Below are 12,191 nucleotides of genomic sequence, written 5' to 3'. Positions count from 1 at the left end.
AGAAAAATACAGCATCACTGAAAAGTGCAAAAACCTAAATAAAAATGTTACAGGTCATTTCATGTAGGTATGTAAAGTTAAGTATGGAGAGAAAGACATGTCAAAATAACAAGGTCAGAACAGGACTTATGTCTGGTATTGGTGTATATCACACGGTCTGTTTTGGTATTAGAGATGATATTAGAAATAAACCTGAACTGTCGCCTTCACTTGCAAGAAATATGTTCATTATGATTCACATGTGATTAAAATGGTGAACCATAATTGATATTGCTTGACCAACACTGTGTGCAGAGGAAATATTGAACCAAAAAGTATCGACAGGAGAATTTGCCTTATTTTTAATTCATATTTCAAATTCCCTTCATTTAGACATTAAAGCCAGGTTAAAGCCCGATTTAATTTTTGGTACAGCAGGTTGTGGGGATCTTTCTAAACTGCAGGACGATAGGTTTCATTTGTTCAGCTCATTTGGTTTTCCATTATTTGTGTGTTCATCTTATGATAAAATATGAGAGATGTTTACCACAGCATTTTGTTTGAGCTTCCAGAAGCTCAAACAAAATGCTTCTGCTGCTAATGAGAACAGTGTTTTCTAAAGTTTAAGATTACAGTAGCTCTAACTGAACCTGCTGATACAACAGGCCTGTGCAAAAAATGCTGCTACAAATCCCTTTTTAGTCAGCTCTCTGTCTTCTGACCGTCTGAATCCAAGGTATAATTCAAACATCAGGTAAAATGTGACTCACAGCAGCTTCAGTGTGTCTGTTAAACCAAATGTGTGGTTTTCATCATTAAAAGTCAGATGTGGGGGCCCAAAGCACAAATTCAGCCCCTACGGCGACGATGTTGGATAAATGTCATATGTTTAAGTAGCTGCATTTTGACTGATTATTTAATTTCTAATACAGTTCACTGGTTGATTAAAGGTAAAAACAGCAAGTGTTCAATCCAACAACTGTATACCGGAAAGGATTTTAGTAACATTTTGACCCAGGTTTGCTTTACTGTTGATATTAGTTAGATCTTTTATTACCTGTTTGCTGTGTGGTATGTGTCTCTCTGCAGAATCATGCTGTACGACCAGGACTGCAACATTAAGGATAGTGTTTTTCTGTAATGAAAGTGACTCCGTGGAAGCCAATAAACTGGAACCATTTGAACTATTGCGCCATGTGTATTTTACATGAAGTCAACAAATTCAACACATCCGGGTTACGGGTTACCAGTCTATCACATGTAGACATAAAGAGGCGGATAACACACTCAAATTCACACCTAGACAATTAGAGCCTCCAGTCCACCTATTGCACATGTTTTCTGGATTCTGGAAGGAAACCAGAGTACCCAGACAGAACCCATAGAGAAATAGGGAGAACATGCAAACACCAGCCAGAAAGGCCTCAGGCCCGGCAATTGAACCAAAACCACCTTATCTTGAGGCAGCAGTACTAACTCCTGCACCACAGCTGGCTACTGGTAGGTTCCACACACAGAGACACTAGCTTGTGTCTGCAGTAGATAGACACTGTGTGTTTTTACTTTGCTGCATTGAAAACAAATCCCTTTAAGTTCATCTGCTGGTAGGAAAGTGTAAATGAAACTGCTATACACTGTGTACTTTTTAATGATTGTTTAAAATCAGCATTGTGTATCTATATGCATTAACATCCTTGCAAAATGTAGCCACACCTGTATGTTTGTGTGTATGTATATGTATCTATCCAGCCAGAGTTACAGCCTGGGAATAATGGTGCGTTCCAGGCAACCCGTAACTCGTTTTTCCGACCTGTTCCTATGGTTACCCGTTGGAACGTACAGTCAAACTCGTAACTTCCCATCTGTGAACTCGTACTACTACTGTAGATTGACGGACTCCCAGTTCCCAGTTGTAACTCATAACTTGCCTGGCACGCTACAAAGTCGTAACTGGTGACTTGAAGTCGTGACTTACGGGTTCAAAAGCCTGCCTGGAACGCACCATAAGACACAGATGCAGCTGCTCTTTATCAGAATGTTGCTGTCTGTGACAGTGATGTCACAATGATCCATTCTAAATTCCATCAGGACCTGAGTGAGTTCACACAGTTCTCTACACAACAACACCCACTTGTGGAGAGTCTGAGAAGAAACCTGCACAAGAAGATCAGAAACATAAAAGGTGTCACACTGAAGAGCAAAGATGAGTGAGAATAGGTCAGTGTATGATGAGCTCCGTCTGGAGCAACAGCTTTGTGATGCAGCGATTCGGGTGGACAACACTGAATTTCATGTGCACAAGCTGGTCCTGTGTAACTGTAGCCCCTACTTCAGGTAAGTAGATGATTGCATTTTACTCATTTTCTGAGAACTTCAGTTGATCTACCTTATGTTCGCAATTTAATTTGACTTGGGCACAGCACTTGAAAATAGTCTTATGTTTTACTGTTTCTTTACTTTATTTTCATCCCCTTGTTCTGCGCCCTCTCTGACCCACAGAACTCTCTTTACCCACTGGTCAAACCCAGACAATTGGGACTTTGACTTGTCTGGTGTGTCACCTGACATGATGAGACTGATCATTGACTTTGCCTACACCGGTGTTGTTCCTGTGACACCAGAGAATGTCCGAGAGGTTTTTATAGCAGCTGACCGGTTCAATGTAGAGGGCATCATGGAAGCCTGCAGTCACCTCCTGGAGGAGCAGCTGACCCCACAGAACTGCATTGATACCTGGTGTTTCACAGACCTCTATTACAACCCCGAACTGAAACACAAGACCTTCCTCTTCATCCTAAATCACTTTGAGGACATTGACACCACCTCAGCGGAGTTTGTGCAGCTTTCTGAAACGGAAATCACTAAAATCATTGAGAATGACCAACTCAATATAAAGACGGAGGAGACAGTGTTTGAGGCCGTTCTCCACTGGATCAACTACGCTCCTGAGCAACGCAGAGAATACATCTCTCAGCTTCTGTCCAAGGTAAATTAGGGGGCTGAGCCAGTAGGCTATAAAGGTCAACCCAAAATAGGAGTTAATTAAGTGAAAGAGAAATGTAGCACTATCTGCAGGAGCTCTGCATTTAAACTTTTTTATGACCCAGCTATTCAAGGAGTTTGATAAATCTGAATAAGCTAAAGTCTGCTGATAATGCTAGCCAGTATAATTAGCTAGTATGGGCCGTGGCCTATTTCTGTCTTTATGTCTCTGTGCAGGTCAGACTGGCTTTAATGAATCCAGAATACATGATGGAGAATGTGATGAAAAACGAAATGGTGAAGGCAAATGAAGAGTGTCGCCAAATCCTCCTTCGTACTATGGATGCCATGATTGATATGAGAGCAAGGAGATTCTCCAACTCTATTTCCCTCCATCATTTGGCCTGTCCACGCCTGCCCCCGGCCATCCTGTTGGCCATTGGAGGCTGGAGTAGCGGTGGCTCCACCAATGCTGTTGAGGCGTATGATGTCCGTGCAAAGGTGTGGGCCCAGTTAATTGATGATGGGGGTTTTCCTCGGGCCTACCATGGCAATGCAGTCCTCAATGGGTCACTTTACTGTGTTGGTGGCTTTGATGGCGTTGAACATTTCAACAGTACGCTCAGGTTTTACCTGGAGACACACACCTGGGAAGAGGTGGCACCGATGTATTATAGACGCTGCTATGTCAGCGTAACTGTTCTGGATGGGTACATATATGCTATGGGCGGCTATGATGGATACAATCGACTTGAAACTGCAGAACGCTATGAACCCAGCACCAATCAGTGGACTTTAATTGCATCCATGCATGAGCAGAGGAGTGATGCTTGTTGCGCAACTCTCCATGGCAAGGTAGGTAACCCTAACCCTAACCCTAACACTAAATAAGATAGATCTATGTTAGGACAGGGACAGCACACAGGTTTTATGGTTTGACTCTATGAGCATTTGGTAGGCTACGGTGGCCCTAAGAGGTCAACACACGGCAGCTTCAGAAAACATGTGCAAATACACAAATGAAAATGATCAGAAAACATCTTCATAGATCAATCAACAATACAATGAAAGTGTCTCCAGGGGACACTAAAAAATGATGATACATTTTTTTTTCAAAACACTATTTTACCTCCACTAATTCTCCCCAGGTCTATATCTGTGGTGGCTTCAATGGGAGTGACTGCCTGTCAACGGCTGAATGTTACGACCCCCAGAGCAACCAGTGGACACTGATCGCCCCCATGAGAACCAGGCGCAGTGGAGTTGGGGTCGTGGCTTACAAAGACCACATATTTGCAGTAAGCAATTGACCTAACACCTAACTCTCAGAAACACACGCAGAAAAATATGTTATTAGTAGAGTTTTCGCATAGACCTAAGCCAGATAATAATCTTTCAATAGAAATCAAGCCAGAGCTGTGCATCTTTTTCATTGTCTTCAAGTTGACTGAAAACAGATGTTTCAATAACATTTTACCTATTGCAGAACATGTCAGTTATCAGCAGTTTTACTCAGTGTTATATATGTAACCTATGCCTCTTCTTAAAGTATAAATGAGATGCAAAATACAATCAAAGCACTCCCAACTTCATGTTTTACTCTAACTTGTTTAGGTCGGTGGTTTCAATGGAGCCAATCGGCTGCGTACTGCTGAGGCCTACAACCCCAACACTGACACCTGGTGCCATATCCCACAGATGCACAACTACCGGAGTAACTTTGGCATTTCAGTAATCGATGACTGTCTTTTTGCTGTTGGGGGTTTCAACGGTTTGAGCACCACCCCTTATGTTGAGAGCTATAATGTTGAAACTGGTGAATGGTCTGAGATCCTGGACATGGAGATCTCCCGCAGCGCCCTGAGCTGCTGCGTGTTGTCCAGACTCAACAACTTGGCAGAGTATACTGCCACTCGTTACTCCCTGCAATTCCCAGATGTAGAGAATGAGGTGGATTGATGAAGATCTGTTTATGACTTGCTCTGTAAATAAATATCCCTGTGAGTCATACTACAGTGTGATAATTTGGTAGCTTTCTGTTTGATACCCCCATGACCTGTGCCCATTTTGTTGACTGTTAGCTGGTCAGTATGCAGCTGCAGATTAAGTGATGTGTGTAATATGCAGGAAAAAACGAATTGGTTCCAGGCAATATCAAGCCCACTGATCCATGAAATCCTATCAAACAGAGAACTATACTAATGCTGCACTAAATAAACGCAAAGCAAGAAAGTTGTTAACTTGTCGTGTGTATGGGTTGAAGTTGGACACCACATTGTTATATTTCATGTTTGAGTTCTCATCTCATTTTTTTGGTCTAACAAAGACAAAATACCCTTAAAAAGATTATAACACACAAGTAGTTCTACTTAAATGACATTTATTTCATAGCATGTTAATAATGGGGATAAGTCAAATAATGACAACCTGCTTCCTAAAAACAGTTGAGATGTAATCAGGATCAATAAAACCGTATTAAACATTCAAGTAAAACAAACACATTATATTGATTTTTATTATGGCCTATAATAAAGATGATAGTGATTTCCAGAAATAATACTCAGATTAAACTCTTTTCATGGATGAACAGAAGCGGATTAAAAAACAGAGCCAAAGGCTTCTATGGCAGAGGCAGCCCTGTAATAAGAGTCTTTAGACACTTATGTCCAATTAAACAACAAAATAAAAAAGGTGTTTGTGGTGCAGATTGGTTCAGTCCTTCACAACAACTTTGATGAAGCTCTTGATGTTCCTCAGATTGACGCTATCAAAGTTCACCAGAAGCACGGTGGAGCCAGCACTGGTGGGAAGGAACTCTACACTGGCTTTGGCTTCTTGTTGGGGGCCCACATCTCCAACCCTGTAACAATCACATGCACCTGTGAGCATAATGATTCAAACTAATCGCAAACGAGGCTCCTGTTTTATGTTGAATTCTGATCTAATCTCTTGCACATTACATGGCATAATGGGATTTTATCGCATCATCTTAAATTACAGGACAACATCATTTCCTGTCAAGATGGAAGAAAGAAAATGTTTGGTGCAAATTAAAGTGCAATTTACTTTTTTTTAGGCTTTGTACATCAAACCCTGATGGAAATTGGGTGACATAAGCAAAAGCCATGCAGTCGAAAGAGATGCCAAGCATAGAAACATGCATGTGCATTCTGCTCATAATTCAGCTCTTAAACATACTTAGCTGTAATGGGTTTGCCGCCAGTGAGGCCGACCCCCTCAATGGTGAAGCTGCAGTCCCGCAGCGGCTCTGGTAAAGGGTTCAACAAGGTCATCTCTGCTGTCACAGCGTGGTTCACTGTGGCCTCTCCTAACAGCTGCAGAGATTAGTTCAGGTTAATGGGTCTCATCATGTAAGAGGTATGAATTATATCATAATAAACCTGTATATATATAATGGCTGTATGATAGCCAAGTGCTCCAGATCTATTAATGAATTCATACTTTTTTTCCCTAAAGGATAAGACTAGAGAGCTGTATTATTGCTAATAAAAAAACTGTTTTTCCATCCATCCGTCCATCCATCCATCCATCCATCCATCCATCCATCCATCCATCCATCCATCCATCCATCCATCCATCCATCCATCCATCCATCCATCCATCCATCCATCCATCCATCCATCCATCCACCTTTATCTCAATGTCTGGCTCATCTAGCACAATGGTCTTTTCAGCCTTATGGTAGTCGATGGTCTTCTTGTCGATGGTGATGGCTGTCAGCCGGATCAACCTGTCTGAGGTGATCACTGATCCATAACTGTCATACTTCAGTCTGAGAGGCACACGCTTTTCTGAAAAAAACAAACAAAGACAAAAAGCATATTTTATACACATTAAATAATGGGTTACAACAATCTCAATGCATTTTCATTATAACAGTATATCATGACCAAGGTATTTATCCTAAGAAACATTTGTGGGGTATCTGGATGGCTTTGGATTACTTCAAATGTCTTTTTCAGGCATAGATGGCCTTGTTTCATTGAGGTATCTTAAAGACTTTGTACTTGCTAACAACACAGCCATTTAACTAATTTACTGATCAGAAAATGTGATACACAGTATTTTCATCACATCAAACCTTCTCCAGGGGCCACCTCCAGTTTGTCTGAAACAAACCCACAGCTATCTCCCAGTTTCCCATTGTAGCCGATGGCTTTGGCGAGGAACAACAAGGTGCAGGTTCTTGTTTCCATGTAGTTGTTAGTGAGGACAGCGTACACCTCGAAGTCTGAGCCCACTATCATGTTGTCCGAAAGCTTGACCTTAAATGAGATTTACAAGATGATTCATTTAAGGTGAATATCTTGTAAAAAAAATAAAAAAATAAAAAGTTTTTCATAATCAGACTATTCTGTGATTTTAGGCACAATGTATCGCTATTCTGTATTGAAGTGAATTGACTCGACAGCCTTTATTGTCATCAAAATACAACGAGATTGGGAGCGCTACTGCACTACACTACTACAATAAATAACTACGAAATAAAATAGTAATAAAATCACAATTGTTCATATTAGGCTGTGTATCAGTTATGTCTGTCAACTATGGTTATTATTTTCAGCCTTGATTGTTCCTCTAGTTTGTGGTACTGGCTTTATTAACAAGAAATACTAATGTACTACAATGTATTTTATGTCTCTATTTCTTTTCTTTTTCAAACCGCTGAACCTACTGTTTCACTCCAGATGATGTGAGCTCTTTGTAGCCTTGTACAGTCTGTAACAAATACCTCCCACCCCAGAGTATCTGTGTAAAAGCTGTAACAACAAAACACAAACCTTGAGATGGAGCCCTGGTTCTTCTCCTTGCTGCTGTAGCTTGTTGTGATGCTGGGCCTTCTCAAACACCTGTCTTTCCTCCTTTGAGCCTGAAAACCATAAAGTTCATCTTTATCAAGTTCCTAAATAAGACAAAACAGTGCCCAACACAGAGGCTGTTAAATACTGCGATCATTTCATTTTGCGTGACGTTGGTCTTAAAACTGCATAAGACTCTTATGCAGTTTTATTTGGTACATTTGTGTTACCTGAGGGCTGAGGTCATCTGAAAATGTTTGCAGGAGCAGTGTGTGATGTGTATGTTTTGAGTACTTCTGCAGTACCTTCAGGATACTTGTACTGGTGTGTGATGTCGTGTCTGTCATCTGAGCCCACTGATTTGGTGCTGATGAAGCGTCCAACAGACTTGGTTGACCCACTGAACTTCACAAATGATCCATTTGTCAGGCGCACCAGGTCCACAACATCTGCATTGACCTGTCCCCATACATGACACGAACACAATATAAGCTAGTAGCACTACATACAGAGATATCCTTATACACGTATATAGTATTTCTACTGTAAATATTTCACTCTCTGCCTGGTGGGTTAGCAGGGCTTGGCTAAAATGCAGATCTCTAAATCTAACCCTGATTATTCCAAACTAGGTTAATTTTTACTTGAAAATGTTACAATAAAACTCACCTCTGCAAATATGAAGGGAGCATCATACTTCTTTGTCAGTTCTCCTTCCTTGATGGACTTTAGTGAGGCTGGTCCACAACAGAAAACCTCTGAAATGGAAAAGGTTTCAGACATGTATCATTCACACCAAGTCAAAAAAAGAAAAAGGGAACATAAAACAATAAAAACAAAAAAAGGTACAAATTCTTAATATTTTTGCTGATTCGTTTTGTGGCAGAACACACATGTGAATTATTGTACTGTTATCATAGCCAAAATGTGGCCCCAGTAAAGACATGGACACAGGTTACAAAAGGTTACATAATCACAAGTATTACTGTAATATGTATGTGTGACATAACAGAGTCTTCCAGAGACATCGTGTGCTTAGTACAAATAAAACTGCTGTGACAAGTTAGCCATAGACCACGCACTCAACCTGTGACTACTGAATTTGAAACCAACCACCATGGTGAAATAGAAAGCAACCCATTTTGATGCATTGTTGTAGCAGGTTTCATATAGTTACAGTCAGAGTTATCTTTTATCACCATCGCTTCTCTCCTGCGGGGTTGGGTCGCTGGTCTGCCACCCGTCATACTCAGACCCCAGATCTGGACGAGTCATCCAGCTGTCCACCCAAACATGGAAGTTCCTGGGAAAACATGTAAAAGAAAGGACTATCTGTAAAATTATGATAATAAATAATAATAAAATCAAAGCTTCATTCTGTCACAGAATAATCATAATATAGTGGAAGACAACAACGGAGAAAGAGGATTTAGAGATGGCTTATTGGAGGAGATGGTCACATTCAACCCCACCACAGACTCACCAGATTGAATCACTGTTATCAAGTCTTTCACCATCTTCATCATACAGGTTTTCTATCACCAGGTTGGCATCACTATCATGAGCTGATCCAAAGTTAGTAACCACTCGACATGGGATGCCCAGGCTTCTGGACACTGCATGAGTGAGGGGAGCAACACTTCATCACACCACTTTACTAAAGCACATGCTTCAGATTAAACAGGAAACCAAAGATCAACAATAATGACATCACATCAAACGCAGACAGATAAACACAAAGCCATGAGATAAATTTCTAAAATTAGGGGTGTGGATAAAAAAAATACTTGTGCTAGTTGCACTGTTGTTCAACCTGTGCAGGCAACAGCAGCGAAGACCCAACACTGGCCGTAGCGAACGGGGCCCTTTTCAGCCCACTGATGCAGAATGTCCCCGCTGCCGATCCACAGGCCTGGATGAACTCCACCTGCAAAGTCGTCCCACTCTCCCACCAGCACACCTCTGTCATCATTACTGTTGATCTGTGGTCATAGACAGAGGGGAGATGAGGGTGGACATGTCTGTGGACATGATGATCCTGATGTATTGATTTGTACCAGCACCTAGCAGAAATAGCTTTAGTTTCTCAATTAGCTATTTCGACTTGCAGCAGAAATAAATGAGGACACACTTGCTCACTATAAAATCAAACACTCTTTCTTTCACTCTTTCAGCCGCTTTGCATCACAAATGTTGCTGCAGGGACGAGGGGAGAGCATTAAACATTTCCAAAGAGGGACAGAGGTTTCCCTGCACGACCATACAAAGTGGCATAGTTTTCTAATGCACCATGGTAATCTCTTCTTGTGCAGCTAAAAACAAAACAATCCTTCACAGGCTGACTGCAGCTCTTACTAAAGCTTTGACACCTACCATAGCACTCAGCACCCTGGTCACATAGACAGGATTTCTCCTGGCAGTGCAGTCCTTGTCAGCATCTGACACAAACTTTGGGTTGTCATCCAGGATTTTCAGACAGATATCCAGTATGCCTTTCTCAAACTGCAGAAGATGGATAATATTGAGCAGCATAAAAAGGTGGTTTATGTCATAATACATTGTATTTGGTTAATTGTAGTATAAACATCAGGGAACTCATTGAAAAACGTAAATTTTAACACTAAAATATTTTTTTAATATCATCAGTGATGATTCCTTTCCGTTTATTTTCTTCCCTTTTTTTCAAATTCAGTGTTTAACGTTGTGCATACCTGTCCAAAGTTCCACGGTGTCCCCTTGATGCGTTTAACAGTTCCTCTGTAGAGCTGCCCATGTTGTGCTAAAACATACTCCTGCCTCTTTGTCTCACTGCGCATGTAAACTGCATCTCCTGTAAATCAGTGCAGAGGGGGACAGCCGCACATACAGTAACTGTTGGACCAAGTTTATGTTTTAGTTATAAAATCACTTCAAACTGTGCAAGCTGCTGTTGGACCACAACAAAATATAACTCATTCATTTTATACTTAACAACTTACCATTGCACCAAGCATTGAAAAGCAGGGTGAACTGTCCTAAAACAGTCTTCTGCCCTTCCTGGTCCAGAGTCAGAGTATAAACTCCTATGGGGCTATAGGGGGAGGAACTGATGGACAAAGACACTGTGTTTTCAGGGGAATCATTAATAACAGATGCGCTCCATTCATTGTCCACTGTGGAGACACCTAAACCGAAGGAAACCTTAGTGTCTGACTCTTTCCTGGGTAAAGGACCTGCAGAGACATAAACAGTAAAACTGAATCCAGATAGTAGACAGGCACAGATCCATGTGCACACACTGCTGCTGCTCTCCTACAAGTGCAGCACGTTCAGCAGCCTGAATCTAAACACGAGAGAAGATGCGTACCAGTCTCAACGATGAGTGTGAAGCTTGTTTCACCCAGTTTAAACTGTCTGCTGCCGGGTGTCAGATGTAAGATGATGTTGAAAGGCTGTCCCCTCCTCACAATCAAACGCTCCTCTTCATACAGCTCCGTGTGATGGCTGCTGTTGTTGCTCTTAATATTCAGATCACACCTCTCGATGCCCAAGGCTGTGAGTGGAGAGAAAGGCAAACTTTTCGCTTTTGACTTCAGTTTAAAAGTTCTCACCTGCAACAATGTGATCTGACATATGTGACTCAAATAACCTGGCTTTTATCTCCCTAAAAAAACTTTTTCCCCCCAAACAATAAATCACAAGAAATCATCAATACATTCCTCGGTACAAATAGAGTTGCTATGTATTTGATCTGAGAGATCTTATGTCAGCCACCATTTGCACTCATCATATTTCACAGTTCACTTTCAATCTGATACAGTATGTATTCAAAATACTCTAAGTAACAGAAAACCACATCTCCAGTTGTAGATTATTTCCTCTTCTGATATAATGCAGACACATGTGCTACAATATAAGACACAAATATAATTTTCTCGTCCTTACCTTGACTCATGTCTGCAGCAAAGTTCTTGTCTCTTGACTTCTGTGGAAAGTGACACTAGAGCTTCACACTTCCTGTGCTCATTGGTTAATGACCTTGCAGTGTAAATGCCTCAGAGGGATATTTGTAGCATGTGAAACTTGATCACGACGCCCCCCTTCTGTCTGGTCCCCACATCAGTAATTCTGTTTTTAGTCAGCAGGGGCAAAGAGACTCACAGCACTCCACTTCATACTTAAAATAGACTGTGAATCTTGAGGCTATTGTGAAGGATTTCTGTTGAAGAGCAGTATTCATGCAGCCGTGTGTTATTGAAATGAGTCCTTAGTCAGCTAATTAACAGTAATGTCTCAGTTATGTTAATTTAGGCCTATATGTTTCACAGCAACCTAGCAGTTTACAACAACATTTTCCTGCTACATTAAAAAATAAGCCACCAACAAAGAAGTTTTTTCATAAGTTATTGTACCATATATTATTGTTTGACT

General features: G+C 41.1%; 2 protein-coding genes across 2 annotated transcripts; one reads left to right on the top strand and one right to left on the bottom strand.

Annotated features, from left to right (window-relative positions):
* Window positions 1-2,182: 2,182 nt before the first annotated feature.
* LOC310988985 (kelch-like protein 10) lies at window positions 2,183-4,920 on the top strand (the record flags this gene model as incomplete). The annotated part of the gene is made up of 5 exons (XM_083975820.1): window positions 2,183-2,313; window positions 2,479-2,965; window positions 3,199-3,816; window positions 4,110-4,259; window positions 4,576-4,920. The coding sequence occupies 5 exons, from the start codon at window positions 2,183-2,185 to the stop codon at window positions 4,918-4,920; spliced, it is 1,731 nt and encodes a 576-aa protein (XP_083831946.1).
* Window positions 4,921-5,357: 437 nt separating this feature from the next.
* On the bottom strand, window positions 5,358-11,795 carry LOC310988267 (protein-glutamine gamma-glutamyltransferase 2-like). The gene is made up of 15 exons (XM_083974799.1): window positions 11,706-11,795; window positions 11,128-11,313; window positions 10,760-10,993; window positions 10,493-10,611; window positions 10,155-10,283; window positions 9,595-9,763; window positions 9,265-9,397; window positions 8,981-9,084; window positions 8,451-8,539; window positions 8,087-8,240; window positions 7,764-7,852; window positions 7,064-7,247; window positions 6,613-6,773; window positions 6,160-6,296; window positions 5,358-5,821 (listed from the first exon to the last, which is right to left on the bottom strand). Exons 1-15 carry the CDS (start codon window positions 11,713-11,715, stop codon window positions 5,674-5,676), a joined length of 2,046 nt encoding a protein of 681 aa, XP_083830925.1. The 5' UTR covers window positions 11,716-11,795; the 3' UTR covers window positions 5,358-5,673.
* Between the last annotated feature and the right edge of the window lie 396 nt (window positions 11,796-12,191).

The sequence above is a fragment of the Trachurus trachurus genome (genome assembly GCF_905171665.1).
Source record: "Trachurus trachurus genome assembly, chromosome: 7".
Classification (NCBI taxonomy): domain Eukaryota; kingdom Metazoa; phylum Chordata; class Actinopteri; order Carangiformes; family Carangidae; genus Trachurus; species Trachurus trachurus.
Note: the sequence above shows the minus strand (reverse complement) of the source record. Positions and strands in the feature narration are given on the sequence as shown.

What these genes read in the sequence shown, in the direction of transcription:
- LOC310988267 (XM_083974799.1), bottom strand. An exon ending in CCCGCAGGAGAGAAGCGATG is followed by an intron (nt 8,540 to 8,980) that starts GTGATAAAAGAT and finishes TTTCCATTTCAG; the next exon opens with AGGTTTTCTGTTGTGGACCA. An exon ending in GGCAAACCCATTACAGCTAA is followed by an intron (nt 5,822 to 6,159) that starts GTATGTTTAAGA and finishes TGATTGTTACAG; the next exon opens with GGTTGGAGATGTGGGCCCCC.